At 44.4% G+C, this 22,823-nt stretch overlaps 2 protein-coding genes across 2 annotated transcripts in view; both read left to right on the forward strand.

The window, feature by feature from the left end:
- Positions 1-8,997, forward strand: part of INTS2 (integrator complex subunit 2) — a 35,142-nt gene extending 26,145 nt beyond the window's left edge. The window contains exons 21-25 of the mRNA XM_055001635.1: positions 143-400; positions 951-1,058; positions 2,010-2,115; positions 3,476-3,652; positions 6,714-8,997. Coding sequence (XP_054857610.1) covers positions 143-400; positions 951-1,058; positions 2,010-2,115; positions 3,476-3,652; positions 6,714-6,883 — 819 coding nt within the window. The 3' untranslated portion in view covers positions 6,884-8,997. The remainder of the gene's footprint in view (positions 1-142; positions 401-950; positions 1,059-2,009; positions 2,116-3,475; positions 3,653-6,713) is intronic.
- Positions 8,998-13,203: 4,206 nt separating this feature from the next.
- Positions 13,204-22,823, forward strand: part of BRIP1 (BRCA1 interacting helicase 1) — a 157,532-nt gene continuing 147,912 nt past the window's right edge. The window contains exons 1-3 of the mRNA XM_055001863.1: positions 13,204-13,253; positions 16,892-17,018; positions 17,930-18,041. Coding sequence (XP_054857838.1) covers positions 16,926-17,018; positions 17,930-18,041 — 205 coding nt within the window. The 5' untranslated portion in view covers positions 13,204-13,253; positions 16,892-16,925. The remainder of the gene's footprint in view (positions 13,254-16,891; positions 17,019-17,929; positions 18,042-22,823) is intronic.

A 22,823-nucleotide genomic window follows, 5' to 3' on the forward strand; every position in this document is an offset into this window, starting at 1 on the left:
ACTATAATTTTTTTTAGCAACCATTCAACCGGGGTTCGCTTTGATTGCGGTGCTTGCCTTGCGCTTGCAAGGCGACGAGTTGCAGTGGAGAGAGATCAGCTCATTCCCGGCCTGGCTGCCTTCCCTCTGTTGTGCTTTCTAGGACAGTGCTGCAGTCCAGATCCTCCTGGAGATCTGCCTGCCGATGGACGAGGAGAAGCCTCTGGGCGGCAGCTCCTACAGGCTCCTGAAAAGCATCCCGGGCACTGCCATTTCCGGCCCTGGGAAAAAGCAATTGGAAGAGGAGGAGGAAGAGGACAGCCTTCTCTGCAATCTCCGCGAGGTGCAGTGCCTTATCTGCTGCCACTTGCACCAGATGTTCATCGCGGATCCCAACATTGCCAAACTGGTTCACTTCCAGGTACATGCTGGGGTTTCCTGCGGCTTCATTTTGGTAGTGGTGAGGAGGCCGTATAAAGTTGTCTTATGTTTAGTTTTGACAGCCTGCTTTTTCTTACTGGAGCTGGTAGAGCCCATCAGGTGGTCACCTTCCTTTTTTTAACCTGAACCGTACTTGGGGTGTGAAATGGAGGCACTCTGATCCAGTACCATGGCCCTTCCCTGCTCAGTCAAAAGCTGCCAGGTGTCTTGGCTTGCTCAGTGTACTGCTAGGCCAGGTCTGTGGCCCATCCAGTCCTGCATCCTCTTTTCCACAGTGGCCAGTCAGATGTCCTCACTCCAGGAGACTTGGGCATCCTGCGGTAGCCAGTTCTGAAAATTAATTGTTTGTGGTGTGAAGAAACACTTGAGAAGTACTTAATAGCTACTTGTGAAGCTTTTGAGAAGTACTGAGAGATGCTTTAGGACAGCGGGTTGATGGAGGGGAGAGGAGTCCTTCTGCTTCCTTGATTCAGCTAAGATAGCGGAACCATCTAGCCAGGTATATGTTTCCTCCCACTTGTTTTAAACAGGGCTATCCATGTGAACTGCTTCCGCTGACAGTGGCTGGCATCCCATCTATGCACATCTGCTTGGACTTCATACCTGAGCTGATTGCTCAGCCTGAGCTGGAAAAACAGGTATGTCTCACTTCAGCTTCTTTCATCCAGGTGACCCTGGATGAACTCTTGCATGGAACATCATGACACCGTAGCAACAGCACAGGATCTGATCTAGGATTGGTAATGGTTGCTAGGATTTACTAACAAGGTTCCCCATCATTATGAGAAAATAGGTGTGGGGCACTTTTACCCCTGGTTGTTTTTTTTTAAAGTGCCTCTTAGCGCCTTCTGAAGACTAATGGCTGTATTGTAGGAGAAGCTTTTGTGTGTTGTCAGGGACATGACGTGTGCCCTATGTTTGGCAGAGAGAGATGTATACATGCACAATCATGGGGGGCAGGACAGCAAACAGTGTGGAATTCAAAGACATCTAAACTAACAGGTTGTGATCTGTGACATTTCTATGCAAAGCTCGGATGTGAACACAGTTGACTCAGCAGCTGATTGCCACAGCAGTTACAGCCATGGATGGGGGTGGGCCTGTGGGATGTTGGCACGTAAACACAAAGACAAACAAAGCGTGTAATACAAATTACAAAATGCTAATCTATCCAAGGAAAGTCAACCAATAGGAATTTGGTATTATAGCTGGTTTTGAGATTTCCTTCATCAGAAGAATGGAAGATTAAAGTCAGATGAATTTCCTATTGATAAGTTTCCTGTGTAGTCGAAACAACCAAATAAAACACTTCTCATTACATGAAAGCTTATCTACTAGACAGCCTCTACTGAAAGCAGTTGCGATAAAATATTTTACTCCAAAAACACCAATTGAATGTAATTGGTGACCTGAAATAAATCATATTTCCTAATACATCTTTTTTATGGTGCCTTTTTTGTGCAAGTCAGGTGTGCAGAAAACCAAAAAGCAACAACTTGGTACCTGCAGAATTTTCTTAGTTATTTCAAAATGTTAGTGCTCCCCGCTCCATATATTGAAATTCTCCCTTTTTTGCCCTTATGCTGCAGATTTTTGCCATCCAGTTGCTTTCTTATTTGTGCATCCAGTATGCTCTACCGAAATCGCTCAGTGTGGCACGCTTGGCTATCAATGTCATGGGGACACTGCTGACAGGTAAACTCTGTTACCCAAAAAGGAGGTCTCCTTAATTGGTTGGGGGAATTAGCATTAAAGGAGACAAGTGAGGGGGGATAACTGAGATTCTCCACCTATGCCTACGGGGATTATTCCCTTAGAGAATTCTCAAATCAGGCAGATGTTACAGGAAATGTTTTTTATTAAAAGAGAAATAAAAAGGGCAATAACACAAATACAACAAACATACAAGGCTATCTAACTAGAGGAAAGGGGGAAAGCAGTTTCGGAGAGGGCTATAATTACCAGTGTTAAAGAGGAAGGTTCCGTGGAGGCAGCAGTGAAAATTACCAGCGTTTCAATGCCTACGACTTATGGCAAGGGGTTTATGATATTCCATATCTAGAAACTGATTTTGCAGTGTGGGGAGGGGGTCTGACTGTTAACACTTAGCCACCAGTATTTAGAGGCCTCTGAACGTGGAGGTTCCCTTTAGTCACCGTGGCTAGTAGCCACTGAGAGACTCCTCCTCCATGGATGCATGTAACCCCCATTTAAAGCCATCTCCACCCATGGCCACCACTGCGTACACCAGCAATGAACGCCACAGTTTAACTGAGTAAAGGAGTATCTCCTTTTGTCTGATCTGTACCTATTTCCCAACAGTTATCTGGGTGGCTCCCAGTCTAGTGTTATGGATGAGGGATTAAAAAGCTACTATCCCCTACTATCCATCTACTTCCACCACCTTCCCCGGTTGCCGGATCAGTCCCTGGATCTCGGGTAGCAGGTTCTCTGCCTGCGAACCCTGGACAGGCATTGCCAGTCAAAGTAGTCATTGCAGAGTAGGAGGGCCCGTGGCAGGGTGATACGTTCCCTCTCTGACTCGGAGCTGTATTTATGAACTGGATCCATTAAGAAGGATTGATTTTTGATGCAGTGTGAGGCGCAGAAAGCTTGGCACTGTGGTTTCTAACTGGGGAGTGCTCATTCACACAAGTGAGGCTCCTTTTGATCTAGTGGTCGGAGGGGTGCACCTTTGTGAATTTACCAAGTTTATAGGGCCAGCATGTGCTTTGCAAGGAGTGCACGGTCCCCTTTTCAGCAACCTGTGCCGAAGCAGCACTTATTGAGAAGACAAGGCTCGCTGGAAAAGGCAATAAATAATGCTAGGAAAAGTTGAAGGTAGTAGGACAAGAGGAAGACTCAACAACAGATGGCTTGACTTGGTCAAGGAAGCCATGGCCTTCAGTTTGAAAGACCTGAGCAAGGCTGTCAATGATGGGATGTTTTGGAAGTCTTTCATTCATAGGGTCAGCATAAGTCAGAAGTGACTTGAGCACATCACACACACAGCGCTTATTATACACTATGAAACCAGTTTCTGTTGTCTTGCCAGTTTTAACCCAGGCGAAGCGGTTCACCTTCTTCATGCCAACCTTGCCCTGCTTGGTCTCATTTTGCCAAGCTTTTCCTCCGCTCTACGAGGATATCGTCTCTCTGCTTATCCAGATCGGACAAGTGTGTGCCTCAGATGTTGCCACAGAGACAAGAGATTTTGACCCAATCATTACACGTAAGTAATTGTGATTGTTACAACTAGAGTTGTCAAGCTGGGGTGAAGCCGAGGGGTGCAGCTAGTTCTCAGACAGGAAACATGCAGAGTTGGATTATTTGTGCGGGCTTATATTTGCAGTGTGTGATTTTTATTTATCTATTTAGTCCATTGTTATCCCCCTCTTTCTCTAAGTAACACAGGGCTTCTTACCATAGTTCTCCCTGCCCCCCTGTTATCCTCACACTAATCCTGTGAGGTAGATCAGTCTGATAGACAATGACTGGCCTGAGGTCACCCAGTGAGCTTCATGTCAGAATGGGGATTTGAACCAGGTGGACATATGAAGCTGCCTTATCCTGCACCAGACCTTTGGTCCATCGGTGTCAGTCCAGGGTCTCCAGGGTCTCAGACTCCAGGGTCTTCCACTGAGCCATGGCCCCACCCCACTCCATCATAGTTAAAGTTGATTTTAGAAGCTTTGGGTAGGGGGGGGTCATCACCCCCTTAGGTTCTGCATGTGCCCACGTCAGTCACTAGAGCCTTCTAAAGCAGTGGTTCTCAACCGTTCATATCTTACATCCCCCCAATCGCTGTGCCAAGGATCCTGGGTCCCACCATGATACAAACCAAAAGCATCCAGACAAAAGTCCACTTTTCCAAGAAGGATGTTAAGAAGCTGACAGGCATCCTGTCATTACTACTAGCATGCTGAAAGGTCACAGGTGGATAATCTGTGGCAGGTAGGATCAGCGGGAGATGGCATATGACACTTGCAGGAAGATGTGGGGATTGAGGGAGAGACTACTTCTGAATCCCACTGGTGGAAGTGGTGCACACCCCGCTGATTAGGAATCACTCTGGATAGGCAACCCGCTCTTCCAAACACGGGTTTGCATCTAGCTGCCTTATACCTTTGGTCCACATGCCTTGACTTGTGTACTCTGGTTGGCAGCAGCAATCTGGTTCAGCAGCGCTACCTTTAATTGGAGGTGCCAGAGATTGATCCCAGAACCTTCTTCTTACATGAACAGCCATGTATGACAGGGCAGGGACCAGGATAACATACTTGTAATCTGACAAAAGGAGAAGAAGCCAAGACCCAACAGTAGAAACAAGGATCCCACTAATGGAAGGCACAGCTTTGGTGCCTTACGTTAATCTTATTAGGAATTAGTTGTATTTCGTTAGCTGTTGTCAATTTTCCGGGCTGTATGGCTGTGGGCTTGGCATTGTAGTTCCTGATGTTTCACCAGCAGCTGTGACCGGTATTTTCAGAGGTGTAGCACTGAAAGACAGAGATCTCTCAGTGTCCGTGTGTGGAGAAGATGTTAGCAGGTAATTTATATCAATTCAGAAAGGTGGGTTTGGGCTGAGTCATCCTGTAAGAGTTTCCCTGGGTGTGGAATGCTGATGGGGGGAAGCTTCACTGTATCCTGAGGAGGTTCTTTAGCATAAACCAAGGATAAATCAAACAACTAAGGAAAAACAGTCTCCCACAGGAAAAGTGTTTTTGCCATATATCAAAGGAGTCACTGATCAGATGGGGAAACTTATGAAAAAGCACAACCTACAAACAGTATTCAGACCCACCAGAAAAATACAACAGATGCTACGATCAGCAAAAGACAGTAGAGACCCCCTCACCTCTGCAGGAGTATACTACATACCCTGCAGCTGTGGACAAGTTTACATTGGGACCACACCGCATAGCATCCAGACAAGAATAAAAGAACATGAAAGACACTGCAGACTTGGCCAACCTGAAAAATCAGCAGTGGCTGAACATAGCCTAACTTAAAAAAGACACAGTATCTTATTCCAGGACACCAAAATACTGGACAACACATCCAACTACTTTGTCAGATTGCACAGGGAAGCCATTGAAATTCATAAGCATAAGCACAATTTCAACAGGAAAAAAGAGAGTTTAAGAATGAATAGAGCATGGTTTCCAGTCCTGAAAAACACCAGACTAACAAAATACATCTTACAATAGCCCTGCAGATAAGATTAGAATATCAACCACCAATCCATATGCTAAAGAACCTCCTCAGGATACAGTGAAGCTTCCCCCCATTAGCATTCCACACCCTGGGAAACTCTTACAGGATGACTCAGCCCAAACCCACCTTCCTGAGTAGATATAAATTACCTGCCAACATCTTCTCCACACATTGACACTGAGAGATCTCTGCCTTTTGGTGCTACACCTCTGAAGATGCCAGTCACAGCTGCTGGCGAAACGTCAGGAACTACAATGCCAAGACCACGGCCACACAGCCGGGGAAATCTACAACAACTAACGTTCTCCGGCCGTGAAAGCCTTCAACAATATAGTTGTATTTCATTTATGGTAGCAGCAGACTTACTTAGTCAGAAGCGTTTAACCCGAAACATGCATTAATTAATCTTCAGACAAATTATAGAAAGATAGAACTTGAAGTTTTATTGTAGTAGATTCCATCCATAGCAATATCTTGGCGAGAAAGAGTCCTAATCTAAAAAGTCATTTTCTCTATCACTAAACCATGGCCAGAATCTGGCGGCGAGGCTGAGGGGCGGGTCTGTGGATGAGGCCTTCATGGCAGGAGCTCAGAGAATCACATCCTCCTCCTTGGAAGACCTTGAGGCAAGAGAGAGAGCAATCTCCCAAGAGACAGAGACAGAGGGGGAGTCAGGAGGCATTCCCACCTTTGACAGAGAGGTAGCTTACTTAGTAAGAGTTACATATATACACACAGAGAGACATGCAGCGGCCCCCAGTGTCCAAGGCATGCTGTGTCCAAGCCTATTCCAACAAACTTTGCCTCTCCTTTTGACTGGCAGGTGCAGAATACATAGTTCAGAAATAAGAGAAAATCACAACACAGTTGCTCAATTTATTAGTCAACTTGGGCCAAAACCCATTATTTAAAAAAAGATCATTGGAATGATGATGCAGGACGTAGAATCTAGCTTTTGTAGCAGAATGCGAGTTCATCACTAGGATCCTTTCTTATATTCCCCACCCCCTTGAATGATTCCTAAAATACATCTGCGCCATTAACCATTTCCTCACTGGTTGAACCATCATCTCTAGGTCTCCAGCAGCTGAAGGAGAAGCCATGTGAGTGGGCAAGACTCCTTAAGGAACCAGCTTGTAAAACTGGAGCTGGGGACAGCAATAGCACAGACCCCAATGTCAAACTGTGCCACTGTATTGAGAGAACCTTCATTGACATAATTAACATGAGCGTGGGGGGAGTATAAGCAAAGCAGAAATGGAAAGACCAACACCGAGTTCTGAGATGTACAGTGACTTCTTTTGGGGTCAGAGTGAACCGGAGAGAAACCGGGAATGGGATTGGCGTACGCAGCGATTTCCCCATCTGTTTGCATTGAACACAGACATGTCTGGTAAGGGGTCAGGGGCTTGCTTCCTGTGAAAGCATCGTGGATCCTTCTGACGATCCCTGTGTAGGTCTTTTGCAGCCATATTTGACTAGTTTTTTGAAAGGCAAGTCTTGCAAACATCAAATAAAATGTGCCAACATGTTTTTGGAAAAATTAGTGACCTACCATATTTTTTAAAAAAATGTTTTTAGTGTGTTTTGTACTTTTTGGTCCTGGATACTATCCTGCCTCATTTCTTATTAAAAGAGGTGCGGGTGAACCTCAAAAAAAAAAAAAAGGAGTCAAACAGACACTTGCCTCAGAAGTACCAATTATTACTCAGCTAAAGTCACGGAGTGCAGCAGATTGGCAGGAAGAAGAGGGAACGCCTCTCACACATGCATTCTTGGAGGGGACGGAGCTGTTGGCCGTGGGAGGCCCCAGTGGGCCAGTTCCAGAAAAGGTGCAAAGTTTAGAGCCAGGAGACTTCTTGCCTTTCTCTCAGCCCTCTGCTGCTTGGAACTGCAGATTGGTGAGCAGCTTTTCCTGAGATGCGGAAATGGGAAATGCGGTTTGTTTTGGCGTTCGCTTCCTCCTAAAGCTGGCTGTGAGGTAGTCGGCTGTGGCTATGAAGTTCATCTGAGGTGCAAGCAGTGACGCAGCTCGTCTGTAATCACTTGTTGCCTGCTGCTTGGATTTGGCATGCAGGCTTCCCTTTGCCTGTCCCTCTTGTACGGAAACCTCTTGTCATATTTCTACTTCAGTCTGAATACTAACTTTTTTGCTGAACAGATGACATTCTGAAACTTTTTTTGTAAGCTGGTCTCATTTTTAAAAGTGTATATTTGTACTGTTGGGGTTTTTTTTTGTAATGTTACGTCAAAAATATTTCATAAATATCTTTGACAACTGGACCAGAGCTAAGTTTGCTGGGTGTTTTGTCCCCCCTCTCTTTTGGGCACTGGTTTGAATGCTCATCATGTCAGAGGGGAAAAAACATAAAACACAGCCTGAGAATGTTCCTGTGAATTATTCTGATTTGCATGTTGGGGGGGGGGGTGGATACTTTGAAAGAGCATGCACAGTAGCCAAAAACACCAATAGGGAATGACCGTTGTGCTTTTACCCAGCAGAGCGTTACAAATAATGTTTATACAGTCCTATTGATTGAAAATAAATAAAAAAACAGATTTGTAATAAATGAACAGAAGTAAACCCCAGAATGCAGTTTCACAATACAGGATACATTAAGGAAGTATTTCATATATCCCAAAAACACCATTTGGAAGTTAATATCTGTTCGGATGCGTGTCTTTAATGCTGTTAACAAGCTTTCCAAGGGTTTTCAAGCACTGTCTTGAAACAATTCCAAGTTTTTGTTTTTCATGTTATTCATTTTATTGATATTGCTGGAATTTACATAAATGTAAGGATTAGCAGCTGGCTCTCGAGCGGTATCTGCCATCCTCCAAGAAGTTCTAGTTGGCTCAGAAGATTTTGTGGAGGGAAGCATGGTTATTGAAAGACTTCTTGCAAGGTAACAGGCAGCCCTTCCTGATCAAACTGGTCTTCTCATAAAATGATCTGCCTGTTATAGACTAACAATATTTTGACTTGATTTGAGAATAAGATTTTGTTTCCAGACAATTAAAAGACTGTGTAACATATTTTCAAGCTTTTCCCATAGTGTTAATCAACACTGCCAGTTGGATCTTGAAAATATTCTTTAGAAATATTATCCTTCAGACCTCTCAATATGCTTTGCTGGATATTGCCAGTACAGATCAGCATTACATTCTGACCTTATGTATGGGGAAAACTTGTATGTTATGTTTAATATTTTTAGCAGGCTGCAGTGTGGTTGGTTTGTTACACCGACAGATGTAAAATGTATATATATATTGGCACGGACTTGATTTTTTAGGCTGCAATGTTTTACATACCATGGGTATGTAAATTTAGTTTGAAAATATCTGTGTGTTTCTTATAAATGTTTGCACGTTTCAGTGGATTCTTATATATTAACTACTTTGTATTTTCTTTGATCATAAATTGTGTATATGATAAGCCCCATCACACCCCACCCAGCAGCCTTGAGGACAACACCAGCCATATGATGGTGGGTGGAGATGACTGCCGTACACAGGCATTGCACAGCAGAAGGGCACAAGACAAGCACCCCAAGACCCCTGACTTTGATTCCCGTTAGGAAGATCCTGGAGGCAGTCCAGAGTGATCCCCAGGCACAGCTGACTCCCCCCCACCCCCACCCCACCAGCAGCATCATGGGAAACAGGCTACCTCCAGTGTCTGGCTGTCTCACACATCCATCATTTAGCTGATGACCCCTACAAACCCTCTCTGTCCCATTCTCAAGGATGACACTTTCACTGTCTGTTCCCTGTTGTTGTAGATATCTTTGTCCTCCATCTGTCCCTTCCCATTCTCCGTCCATTTATGCAAGCTGCTGAGCTTATTAGATGTCACCAGTGATGCAAAGGGCCAATCACCCTGGAGCCCCTTCTCCTTGCAAGAGAATACCAGTGTTCCCTTTGGACCATCCCTGCAGCACCCTCCCAGTGTGAACCACATGCTAGAAGCAGCCAGGATCTAGAATGGGCAGGAGGTTGGAACAATCTGGAGACACAGGAGTAGAGCAATCCATACATTTATTCACCAGCATTTGGGAAGTGGGAACCAGGTGGGAAGTATGGGGCTTGGCCATTCCGTAACCCTGGGAAAACTTCACAGGATGCACCAATAGACCAGAGAGTGACAGGTAAAGCTCTCTCGTTCACTGCATACCTACTGTGTGGGCCAAATGGCAGAGCAACACATGATGGTACTGGAGCTGGGCTGGATTGAAAGAGTTGTCAACCATGCAGCACAGCAGTTGGCGTTGCCTGCGATGGATGGCTGCCTGCCTGCACAGGGACCAAAGAGACACAAAGGCATTAAGGACTAATGTTCTGGACCAGTGGAACGGAGCAAGTGACCCACCAACGTTCTATCTTTGGGGCTCAGTCAGGGTCTGCAGTTCTCCCCTGCATTTTGGAAGAGGTCCGCACATGGTTGGCTAAACAGGAGTACTTGGGGTACCTTTTACTCTATTTATTAGATATTTATACTCCACTTTTCTCTCTGGTGGAGGGCCCAAAGCAGTTTACACCACCATTCTCCTTCATTTTAACTTAAGTGTGTGAGGTAGTTCAGGCTGAGAGAGAGTGACAGGCCCAATGTCACCCAGTGAGCTTCCATGGCGGAGTGAGGATTTTCAGACCTGGGTCTCCCAGATCCTACTCTGACACTCTACCTCTACATCAGCATATGCCTAGGCAGTGAAAAAATGGCTAAAATAAACACTAGTGCTACAAGTCTCCTGTTCGAAAAACAACATATGCCCATCGGTAATAAAGTTTCTGGTGTTCTCGGGTGAGGTGCTTGTATATTTTAATTTATTTTATTTATAAGAACATAAAAAGTAAGCCTCTTACATAATAGAAATAGAAATAAACACAACAATAGTGAGAAATCTACGAATAAGCATCCCATAAAAGGTTTCTGAATACCTAAAAATAAGTCCATCTGCAGTTTTTGTCTATGTGTCTTATGTTCAAATACAGATAAAGTTGTAAGGTCCTCCATCTATTGAATTATGGGAGATGGGTATTTGCCTCTCCAATGTTGTAATAAAAGTCTTTTAACTACAATATGGGCACGGATGGTTCATTTTTGATGACTGTCAATTACATATCAGAATACAGGTAAGTAATTTAAAAGTACATAAACATCCTTAAAGATCAATGAGTATTCTAATACAAAATTAATATGAGTAATAACTTTTGTCCTAAAAGGTCAAATTACTGGATATATATAGCCAGAGTGTATGCTTAAGTGTATGTCCTGTAAAGATTTATTTATTTAATTACTGTTCTACTCCACCCTCCCTGCGAACGGGCTCAGGGTGGATTACATCAGTTAAAACAATCACAATATAACAAAGATTTACAAATCATAAAAGCATATTAAAATCACAATGTACATATAAATAATTAAAAAACTATCAAGAGGGCGGCAACCACAGTATAACTTATCTTTGCTCACTACAGCAACAGAAATTAGACACTGTAATTAGACCCTTACTATAAAGGCACTGTGGTGTCCCAATTGTTGGTAGTATCCTGACCTACATTCCCTGGCATGCAAGACACAAAAGGGCTGCTTCTGCTTCTATCTACTGAAAGCTTCATTTTCCTGCAGCTCATTGAAGATCTGTGTGTCAGTTCCAACTCCACAACACATCTTCAAATGCACAGGAAACTTTCTGGCCAAGAGACAAGACCTCCAGTGACAACCTCAGTGCTGTTTACAACTGAGAAAAGGAGAAGAAAAATGGCTGCTTCACCACCAGCCTTCGTAAAGAACAGGGCAACACACACACTTTTGGATGCTGCAGTTTTAATGTCATATTTTCTCTCCTGTTTTCACTTCCAATTATGTGCGCATCATGCATCCCTTTGGAGACATGGAGGAGAACACGTTCTTGTAAAAGATGATAATATTGACACATATAGCCATGCCGGGTGCCAACTGCTTTGCCACCAAAGGCTCCTGCTCCTATAAGACACACAATGGTCAGGGGGGAAACTGATTAGAATAGGTAGCGCTAGTGCGGTGTAGTGGCTGGAATGTCTGACTAGGATCTGGGTGACCCAGGTTCGATTCCTCACTCTACCGTGGAAGCTTGCTGGGTGACCTTGGGCCAGCCATACCCTCTCAGCCTAACCCACTTTGCAGGGTTTGTTGTGAAGAAAAAGCGGAGGAGACGAGGAGGACGTAAGCCACTCTGAGTCCCCATTGGGGAGAAAAGGGTACCGGGTAGAAATGAAGTAAAATGAAATTGGCAGATGATCCCTGTGTGAAGAAACACCCTAAAATTCCCTGTGGACCCCTATCCAGTGTATATAAATAGTGTTATTATTTAACCAAATCAATACGGTGGAGCAGGTTGCAGTCCACCTTTGGCTCCAGCAACAGCCCTCAACAGAAACACTACTGATGGAGCATCTGTACCTGAGATGCTGCAGCTAATAGTTGCTGTTACCTTACCAGGTTTATCATAGGGTTGCCAGCCTCCAGGTGGTGGCTGGAGATCTCCCAGAATTCCAACTGATCTCCAGGCCACAGAGATCAGTTCCCCTGGAGAAGATGGCTGCTTTGGAGGGTGGACTCTGTTGCATTATATCCCACTGAGTCCCCTCCCTTCCTCAAACTCCACCCTCTTCAGACTCACCCACAAACTCCAGGAATTTCTCGACCTGGAGCTGGCAACCCAAGTAGCATAAATTAACAACGGCATAGAGTCCACTCACCAAAGATGCCATTTTCTCCAGAGGAACTGATGTACGTAGTATGAAGATCAGTTGTAATTCCGGGAGCTCTCCAGGCCCCCGCCTGGAGGTTGCCAAACTAGAGTCAAAGTACTAACAGGAGAACTAAGTAAGAGAGAAACTCACTCCTAACATTTCCCAGAGGAGTTGGCCGTTTTAGTCTGTAGTCGCAAAATAGTCAAGAGTCCAGTAGCACCTTTAAGATGCTGACGAAGAGAGCTGTGGTTCTCGAAAGCTTATGCTGCAATACAGTTGATTAGTCTTAAAGGTGCTACTGGAGTCTTTAACATTTCCAAAAATTGAAGAGTCCAGTAGCACGTTTAAGACTAACCAATTTTACTGTAGCTTAAGCTTTCGAGAATCACAGTTCTCTTCGTCAGATGCATCAAGCTTATGCTACAGTAAAGTTGGTTAGTCTTAAAGGTGCGACTGGACTCTCTTCGATTTTTGCTACTACAAACTAACACGACTAACTCCTCTAGATCTTTAACATTTCCAGGCATCATCAGCTATAACTGAATTTTTTTAAAAATTAAAAAAAGCATCTTGGCGATATTCGGCTTAAAGTAATTTGAGAAAACAACAAAGTCTGGGCGGCCAAAATTCAGGTTAGGCCTCAAAGTGGTTACCTAGGCAACGACGAGAACCCGGAAGCCAAGGAGCGGGACGTTCGCGGGCGGCGAGAATCCCGCGGGAGGGCGGGGGCAGCCTGGTGGGCTGCGGATTGGCTGGCAACAGTTCCCCTTTCACCAATGATTGGCTGTTCTGAAGGATGGGAAGAGAGGGGCGGAGCGGAGAGGAGGCGGGAAGGAAGGTTCGAAGGCGAAGCGGCCGCGGTCGTTTGGGGCTTCCCTGAGGTACGGCGTGAGGGGAGAGCAGGACGCGAGCCGGGGCGGGTGGGAGAGCGATGGGCTGTGCGGAAACCGGCTGTGTACTGCAAATCATCCGCTCCGCCCAGCAATTTAGGGGAAGGGGAATCCTGTATTCTGCTCCTTTCCCCCGAAACTGAAATTAAAACAGAAAAGCCGTGCATTTGCAGTGAAATCCCAAGCAGAGTCACTTCAGTCTAAGCCCACTGATTTCAATGGGCTCAGACTGGAGTAACTCTGCTTAGGAGTTCACTGTTAGTGCTGAAGGGAAACCCACCTCCACAAAACGTTAACTGGAGCACGTTCACACACATGTTCTGTTGCACACGTGTGCTCATTTATGTGTAATGTATGTTTTATATTTGTTCATATTGCATATGCTAAAAAAGTTTAAAATGGTTTGTTAAGAGGAAAGGAATCTCTACAAATCACTTTTAGTTGGGCTGCGTAGAGTATCTGTACATGCATGCATTATATATTTGTGTGTGTAAAATACTGTTTTCTTACATCTGCATGCAATTGGGTATGTATATCTATATGTATAAAGAGATGGACAGATGTATAAACAAAAGGACAGATGGACTCATATTCTAGCTGCATCTGAAGAAGTGAGCTGTGTGACTCATGAAAGCTCATGCCCTACCTCTAATTTTGTTAGTCTTATAGGTGCTACTGGACTCTTGTTCTTTTCTTTGGCAACAGACAAACACGGGTACCCATCTTGATCTATATGTATAAACATTAGAGGAAAATCGAAAAGAGTCCAGCAGCACCTTTAAGACTAAACAACTTTATTGTAGCATAAGCTTTCAAGAATCACAGTTCTCTTCGTCAGATGCAAAGAGAACTGTGATTCTCGAAAGCTTATGCTACAGTAATGTTGGTTAGTCTTAAAGGTGCTACTGGACTCTTCGATTTTGCTACTACAGACTAACATGGCTAACTCCTCTGGATCATTAGAGGAAAGGATCTCTAGGTTGATGTATTTATGTAAGACACATGAAACATTTTCTTTCCTCTCCACACATCTTTTTAGCTGATTGTGAGGATGTTTCCTATATACAATTTCCTCCACTTTTCTGGAGGTCGGGGGAGGCAGAATAACATTTCTCAGTCAATCTCTCTTTCCTTAAACCTTTTCTCCCTTTGAGAGTGAAGATGGAGACCATCCAGAATGTCCCCTCTCAGTTTTTTTTGGGTGTGGATATGCAGATACAATTCTCTCTCTTGTCTATGTGTGTGATTAGAATAAATAAATAGAATTAATAAAAGTCATTAGAATAAGCATTACTTGTTTCTCTAGCTATGTTTTCATTGTTCAAAGCACTTCATGCGTATTATCACAGTATTTCTTAGAATAGCTCTCTGAGGTAGGTCACTGGCGTCATCCTCAAATTGGAGATGATTTAGGAGAACCTCATACAAGGCTGATTTAGGAGAACCTCATACAAGGCTGTTTCCTGGGCTGGAGCATCCCAGGGACCTTCAGGTTGCCTTCTACATCAAGGCTTCCTCCTGTGAGAACTGCAGCAGCCTTCCCCATTCATCCTGTGGTGTAGGGGTTGGACTAGGATTTGGGAGACTCAGGTTCGAACGCCTGCTCTGCCATGGAAGCTTGCTGGATGGCCTTGGGCCAATCACTATTAGCCTAACCTACCTCTCAGGACAGTTGGGAGGATAATATGGAGGCAAGGAGAATGATGTAAGCTGTTTTGGGTCTCCATTGGGGAAAAGGTGAGGTATAAATGAAGTAAGTAAATAAACAGATAATGCCTCAGCCTTTTAGAGACCTCTGTCATGTGAGGGACCCACCTCCACGAATTCCTACCCATGTCAGAGGTCTCAAAAAGACCTGTGCGGCTGAGGAATGAGGCCTTGGTGTGAGCATCTCTCCCATGCCTTGACTTAGAAGGCAATCCAGGAATGTGTCCTGAATCACGTCTGCATGGGATCCTAACAGAGGCAGTCAGCTGATGGTTGCTGCTTTCTCCATCTGGCCCTTACATGGCAGTCATAAATATGAGATATGAATAAGTCATAAGAGATATGAATACGTCATTAGATTAGAGAACTAGTATCCTGTAGTGGTTAGAGTATTAGACTAGGATCTGGGGGACCAAGTTTGAATCCCCACTCTGCTATAGAGCTCACTAGGTGACTTTGGGCCAGTAACACACTCTCAGTCTAACCTATTTCTAGTGCTTTTTTTCAGCGGGAACGCAGTGGAACAGAGTTCCGGCACCTCTTGAAAATGGTCACATGGCCGGTGGCCCCACCCCCTGATCTCCAGACAGAGGGGAGTTGAGATTGCCCTCCGCACCAAGCGGCGCGGAGGGCAATCTCAACTCCCCTCTGTCTGGAGATCAGGGGGCGGGGCTACTGGCCATGTGACCATTTTCACTGAGGGCGATTTAAACTTTAAAAAACTCCCCCCTTGTTCCAACTGACCCAAAGTGATGTCATTGTGCGGTCCTGAGTTCCACCACTGAGTTCCACCACCTCTTTTCTCAGAAAAAAAGCCCTGCCTATTTCACTGGGTTGTTCTTAGGATAAAATAGAGAACTATATAAGCCATGCTGCATTCCAATTGGCAAGAAATGTAGGGTATAAATAAATAAATAAAAAATTACCTCTTATAATGCCATTTCAGGCAACTCTTTGTTTCCCAAAATATATCACCTGCATTATAGAAGTTATTATTGTACTCTCTTCTTAATTATGGCAGACGTTGTGTGATCCTCCCCCCCATGTATGTAAGTGCGGATATAGGTCCTTTGTTTTAGACATCTATAGATGGGGAGAGGTAATCATTTAAACAATAAATATATTCTTGAAAATATGTTGTATCTGCAATATATATGTAAATTATTATCTAATGCTGGTAGATTGTCTTACGTACAAATCTACATACTGTAATTTTTAGTGAGTAAAGATTTCCGTTAAATAGCATTTCACCAATTTCAAAAAAAGACAAAACATTTCATTGACGTTTTCTTCAATGCTCCTCCTTTGCCGACTTTCCTTGTTCTTGTCTCTTTTGTGATACCATCCACCCAATACATTTATTAGGACCAACCCAATGACATGTAACAGTGTGCAAGCTTTCAAGTTCCCCAGAACTCATCATCATGCCAGATGGTTCAAAATAAAAAAGAGGGAGAAAGCAGATATTTCAGGTCACCAGCATCTTAAAGCCCCTCTCATGCCATGACTTGGGGAACATCTGATGGGCAAAGAAGACTGCCTTTCACAATAGTCTGACATGTAGATAGATTAAGCCGATGACTCTTTTCCTAACCTCTACTCATCAGACTAGGAATGCTTGAGTAATTTCTTCTCATCAAGCTGCTGTTAGAAGTACAAGGGTAAGAGCTAGTAGAAAAGGTAGCAACCTTATTTTAGGTCTTGTATCCAAATCCTGATGTCTGTTTATGCTACCAGCCCAGTTTACCCACACCATCATGGCATGTGCCCACAACACACTGGGGAGTGATCTGGAATACAGTATCTTACTTAAGTTGCAGCTGGGTTGTTTCCACTTGTTTCTGTCTCATTCTGTGTACAATTTTTCTGTAACACTTGTAGCATGTGCATAGTTAAATATGGTTTTCCTTTTTAAATTGCAGTTGTCAATCTGAATTCCCAAAAAGAAACGAGGTTATGGCTTCAACAGTCTCTGAGTACACTATCGGAGGAGTGAAAATTCTCTTCCCCTGCAAGGCCTATCCTTCACAGCTGGCTATGATGAATGCAGTAAGTTGTGTTGAGAAACCAGCTTTTGATTGGATTAGCTGTCTCGTTTGTAATGTTTTTTTTAGGAGCCAATGTTTCTTGTCTGGTATGGTCTCCGTATGGTAATACAGTTTACCGGGGGTCATTTCGTAGAAAAAGAACTGCAGGGACTTATTAGCATAACTCATTATCATATCTCATTAGCATTTGCCACACACCCTGACATCACCGGAAGTGTGTCAGAAGCAACACCCACCCCTCAGGCCCTTTCCCCAAAAATCTCCAGGTATTTCCTGAAAATAAAGCAGAATGAACTCAAAGCAGCTTACCCTCCTCTGGAGAGCCAGCCCCAGCAGCCCTGCTTGCACGCACTCACTCACTCTCACTCTCACAAATGAAATAAAGCAGAATGAACTCAAAGCAGCTTACCCTCCTCTGGAGAGCCAGCCCCAGCAGCCCTGCTTGCACGCACTCACTCACTCTCACTCTCACAAATGAAATAAAGCAGAATGAACTCAAAGCAGCTTACCCTCCTCTGGAGAGCCAGCCCCAGCAGCCCTGCTTGCACTCACTCACTCTCTCTCTCTGTCTGTCACGAGTCACGAATGAAAATAAAGCAGCAGGATGGATTGAAGCAGCTTAGCCTCCTTTAGAGGGGAGGAAAAGGAATCACGTGGGCGGGGCCAAAACCCATGTGACCACTTTTCAGCTCTACCGGAATGCTGTTCCGGCACGTTCCCCCTCCAAATGAGCCCTGCAGTTTACCCACAACCAGTTTCTATTTTATTGATAGAAAATAAGCTAGTTTTTCCCAAAGAAGTTTTGATGGAAGTTTGAGGACTTTTGTGCTTTCCAGACCAAAAAAAAGCAGCAGCAAAAAAAGTATAGTCCTCTTCATGCATTTTATTCATTATAATTATTTTTTCTTCTAGATTGTTAAGGGGCTAAACTCCAAGCAGCACTGCTTATTGGAGAGTCCTACGGGAAGTGGGAAAAGCTTGGCATTGCTTTGCTCAGCATTGTCCTGGCAACAGTCTCTGTATGGTAAGCCGTTCTGTAGCATCCTTTCCTATTACGGTGTCCAGTCACACCTACCTGGGGCTTGGATTGGGATTTTTTGAGTCTGGGGTCTAGCTTGGTGACTGCTGCGGGCTTTGTGTGTTCAAGTCTCCAAACCCTCCTGTAGTGCTGAAAGGGATAGGCCTGTGCAACTTTAGCCCAGGAATCCACCCGGTTAGCTAGGGGTGGTGTAAGCAATAGGGGCCTGGCTTTTTTGCCCCAAGGCAACAGAGCACTGCTATCTTTGGCTCAGCTTTTCCAGTCTCCTGCTCTTGCTAATGACCTCAGGAGTCATTAGCACACATACAGTCCAGGTCTAGGTCTGGAAATACATGCACATGATCCAAGCCAGGGATCAAATTTCCACAAATATGATTTTTATTTACTCGTTTTGTTTATTTCTCGTCTCAGTTGGGGTTTTTCAGGGCAGCTTGCAAAAACCCATTAAAACAATTTCAAACTCAGTTGCTGTTATAATACAAATAGCCAGTCTTCTTTTAAAGTAACAGCAGCAGTAATAAAATAAAAACAGAGGCTGTAAAATAATCAGTTTCAAAGTTCAACGATGTGAAGAAATGAATAAGATAAACCAGTAAAATATCACACAATATACAAACAGCTGCAGCAATTCAAAGTGATGTTGAATGGATGGCCAAAGAAACTAAACAAAAGCCCAGGCTTATTAAAAAAAAAAAAGCTGGAACCCAAAATTCACCAGTATGTAGATGACACCCAGTTTATCTGCTGATAGATGACTGGCCAGACTCTGCCCCAGGTGTTCTACCTAAAGCCTTGGAGGCTGTGTCTGGATGGTTGAAGCAGAGTCGACTGAAATTGAATCCCACAAAGATGGAGGTCCTGTATCTGGATTGTGGGTCACTGGGTGCTGGGATCCGATTCCCAACCCTTGATGGGGCGCTTCTTGCGCCTGCTTCGACGGTTAGGAGTTTGGGAGTGATACTAGATGCCTCCTTAACAACAGAGGCTCAGATCACAGCGGTTGCCAGGTCTGCCTTCTTCCATCTACAACAGGCCAGGCAGCTTGCCCCATACCTTTTCAGTTCATGACCTAAAGACAGTGATCCAAGCAATGGTCACTTCCATACTAGATTACTATAACCTGCTCTACACAGGGCTTCCCTTGGGTCTGGTCCAGAAATTACAGCGGGTTCTGAATGCAGCTGCATGTGTCCTTGCGGGTATTCTGTTTAGGGCATCTATAACTCCTGTCTTATAACAGCTGCACTGGCTCCCTGTAGAATTCTGAACCATGTTCAAGGTTTTGGTTTTAACCTATAAAGCCCTTAGTGGTCTGGGGCCGGCATATCTATGAGACCATCTCTCACCATATATGCCCTGGAGGGTTCTTTGATCAGCTGGAAAAAATCTGCTGGTAATCCCCGGTCCCCAGGAGGCTTGCCTGGCCTTGACCAGAGCCAGGGCCTTTTTGGTCTCAGCACTGACCTGGTGGAACACTCTGTCTGCAGAAACTTGGGCCCAACCAGACATTTTATCCTTTCATTGGGCCTGTAAGACAGAGTTGTCCTGCCAGGCATATGGTTGAGGCTGGGGTGTAGGGTGCCTCCCGCTAACCTCCTGTCCAGGGGGGCAGTATTTTGAACCACTCCCAAGCTTTCCATCAGACTGGCTGCTCTCTCCACCTCCCGCCCCATGAGTGTTAATGGGGCAGGGCATATTTTGGGGATCAACATCTTGAGTTTTATTGTATGAACTGAGTTTTATCATTGTATGATTTTATGTGTTTTATGTATGTTTTAATGTGTTTTAACCTGGTTGTTACTCTGCTCTGAGCCTGTCATGGGAAGAGCGGACAAAAAATCAAATAAATGAAATGAAAAGTTCCAGCCAAACAGCTGTGGAGATGATGTTCTACAACTGAGGTACCACTACAGAGAAAGCCTTGTCTTTCTTGGGTATGGCTCTTATATCAGATAGCAGATACACACCCAACAGGGTTTCCAAAGGTGATACCAGGGATGAAGGCTGATCATGTTTTGGTAGTCCGTACTTTGATGCCTTTTGGTCAGGGACATTCTGGTTAGTATCTCTGAAGGCTGGGCTCTCACCTCATACATGCCACTATGGAAGGAATATTTCTGTTATATTTCTTATTAATACACCATATTACGGTAGCAGGCTTTCAGCCTGGCCCTGAACCCTTGTAGACTGTATCCCTCTCCTCTCTCCAACCTCAAGAGACGAACGGAGATGGGACATTCCTTTGCAGAGATACGAGCTGTGCGTGTGTTGTATTTAACTGAGGAGGGAAGGTACCCAAGAAGAGTGGTCTATGTAACCCTGCATTGATGGATGAGCTTTTTGCAGGGAAGGGGAATAGGAGGCTGGTGGCATATGAACCTTCGCGCCTGAATATCTCAGGTTTGGGGCGGACAGTGGACTTGGAGGCGTCCAGGTAATCTCACTGATCTGCTATAGGCCATCATTTGTGTGTTGTGTTGTCACGAAGTGTTGCATTTTCAGCAGTGTGCCATCTCTGCTTTATTTTGGTTTATTAGAATTCTGGCAAAATCAGTTAGATGTTAGCCCTTGAGCTGCTGAAAAAACTCAACGCTGTCCCTCCGTTCCTTTTTAAAGAGAATGTGAATGCTCTTCTGTTTACTCTTCAGAAAAACCACCCAGTGAATGGTCATGCTTAAAGGAATGCAACAAGCCAGAGACGTCAATGCGCTGTTGCTGTAATTGCCACATGGAACCCACAGCTCAGGACCAGGGCAGTGCAGGTTCGAACCAAGGCACTTGTTCTTACTTCACCAACGATGGAACCAGGATGCCCTTGAGTGGCGGAACCATGCTGAGAAATGGAGGTAGTTTTCAAATCACTTCATTATTTTGTAAGCAGTCGGCCCAGCCTCTGCCATCTTTAATAGCCCTTTTAACATGGCTGCTTGTGATATTAAAAATCACCAGGGCACTGGATTTAAAATGGCAGCTTGTATTGCAACCAGAGGGCCTCCAGCTGTTGCTGAGTCCCGCCCAGGAGATCCAGGCATGAATGGAATGCTGCAGAGGAATACGGAGTGATCAGAGGTGATTGGATTTGCAGTCTCCCCAGCCCCTAAGGAATCCAGTGCAACAAAAGTATCGCAGGGTCATCCCCACTTAGCACATTCCTTTCCCTCCTTCCGTGATGAGATCTCCTGTCATTGACTGAGGAGCTAATCAAATGACATTCATAAGTGTTTACAGTTGTTCCTGGGAAAGTACATTCCCCAACTAAATTCATCAACTTAGCTCCAGTGGACTTCATTAACAAACTATCCCTTTGTGCAGCGCTAGAACAAATTTTGCATTTGATTTCACACGCTCCGGCAACTACCAGTCAAGGTAATCAACCCTTTTGTCAATCCCTGGAACTGACCGTTGGAGTCTTTGTTCTAACGGCTAGGAGGGTTCTCACACCTCAGGGCACGTTTTACCTATAAAGGTAGGGCCCTGGCCTCATTCAAATTGTACTCACTTACTGGATCCAAAGTGCTGTTCCCCTGAGGTTTGCCCTAAGCCTCTTGCTCCCTTGGCCAGGAACGCTGGCGTTTGAAGCTCTCCCTCCGTGGACCCCCCGCTCTCCGGACAGGTAATTACTGCCTTGCAAACCTGCAAATCTATCCCACCTTCACCACTGCTTTTCTTAGGCCTCTTGTGTGTCTGTGTGTGTATGCATTTGCCCCTTGAATAAACATTACTCTTAAATTAAGAACACCAGCTGTGTGTGTGTACATCTTTGGGAAAGGACTCCATAAATTATTGGTGAATAGATCCCGCGGTTACCAGCCTCTCGCATAGCTGTCTTCCTTGCTTGCTAATTCCCCCCACAAATTCTATTTACTCGCAAGGAGACCGATTCAGGTAACAATTTTGGGGCAGGCTTGTAAATACTACTTGCCTCCTTGCATGCGGCAAATAAGATAACCAACTAGTTTTATTTAATTTATTTAATTCAATCATTCCTATCCTGCTCTGTCCACCAAAGAAGTGACAGGGACTGAAAAGTGGTGATCACAGCCTACTAAAAGGCAGTTTAGCAAAAACCAGAGGGAAGCAGGTTCACTAGCCGCTCATCTTAAGCCGTGAATGGGCATCTTCTAAACAAACAAATCACTGTCTAAAAATCAGCCTGAGCTGGCCTCTTTGGAGAATGAATTCTACAGCAAAGCGCCAACTACCAAACAGCTTCTGGTTTTTTTTTGTAACCCCTCATATTGCCTTCAAAAGGGGAGGGCCATTTTTATCAGGGCCTGTATGGAGGTCAATAATAAAAGACACCCCTGATCTGCAGAAGATCGGGCTGTCCTGTCTCCTTCCTTTTGTTATACCAATATAGATTAAAATCATATGCCAATGATCAATACTGAACAATACTAGGCCTAGCTTCTATACTCTCTAGATGAACTTTTAAACTTTACATGAACTTTCAGTGTATTTTTTCTATGTATAAGGTAATTCAGCAGGTGTGCTTTCATCCTTTGACAATTAATTAAAATAGTGGACTCTACTGAGATTGATGTTCTTCTATCAGAGATTCAACCAATGGTGATTGTCCAACTTAACTTTTCTTGACACTTGTTAGAGATTTATAGTATTTTCCTGCAGTACAGATTATGACATAATTTTTTAACTAATTGGAAGGCTGTACTATGAAATTATGAATATTCAGTGAAGTGTCAAACCAATCAATATTTGTTTGTGCTATCATGTGAATAGACCCTAAATATTTGCATATGATTAGGT

Source organism: Eublepharis macularius, chromosome 17 (genome assembly GCF_028583425.1).
Source record: "Eublepharis macularius isolate TG4126 chromosome 17, MPM_Emac_v1.0, whole genome shotgun sequence".
NCBI classification, from domain to species: domain Eukaryota; kingdom Metazoa; phylum Chordata; class Lepidosauria; order Squamata; family Eublepharidae; genus Eublepharis; species Eublepharis macularius.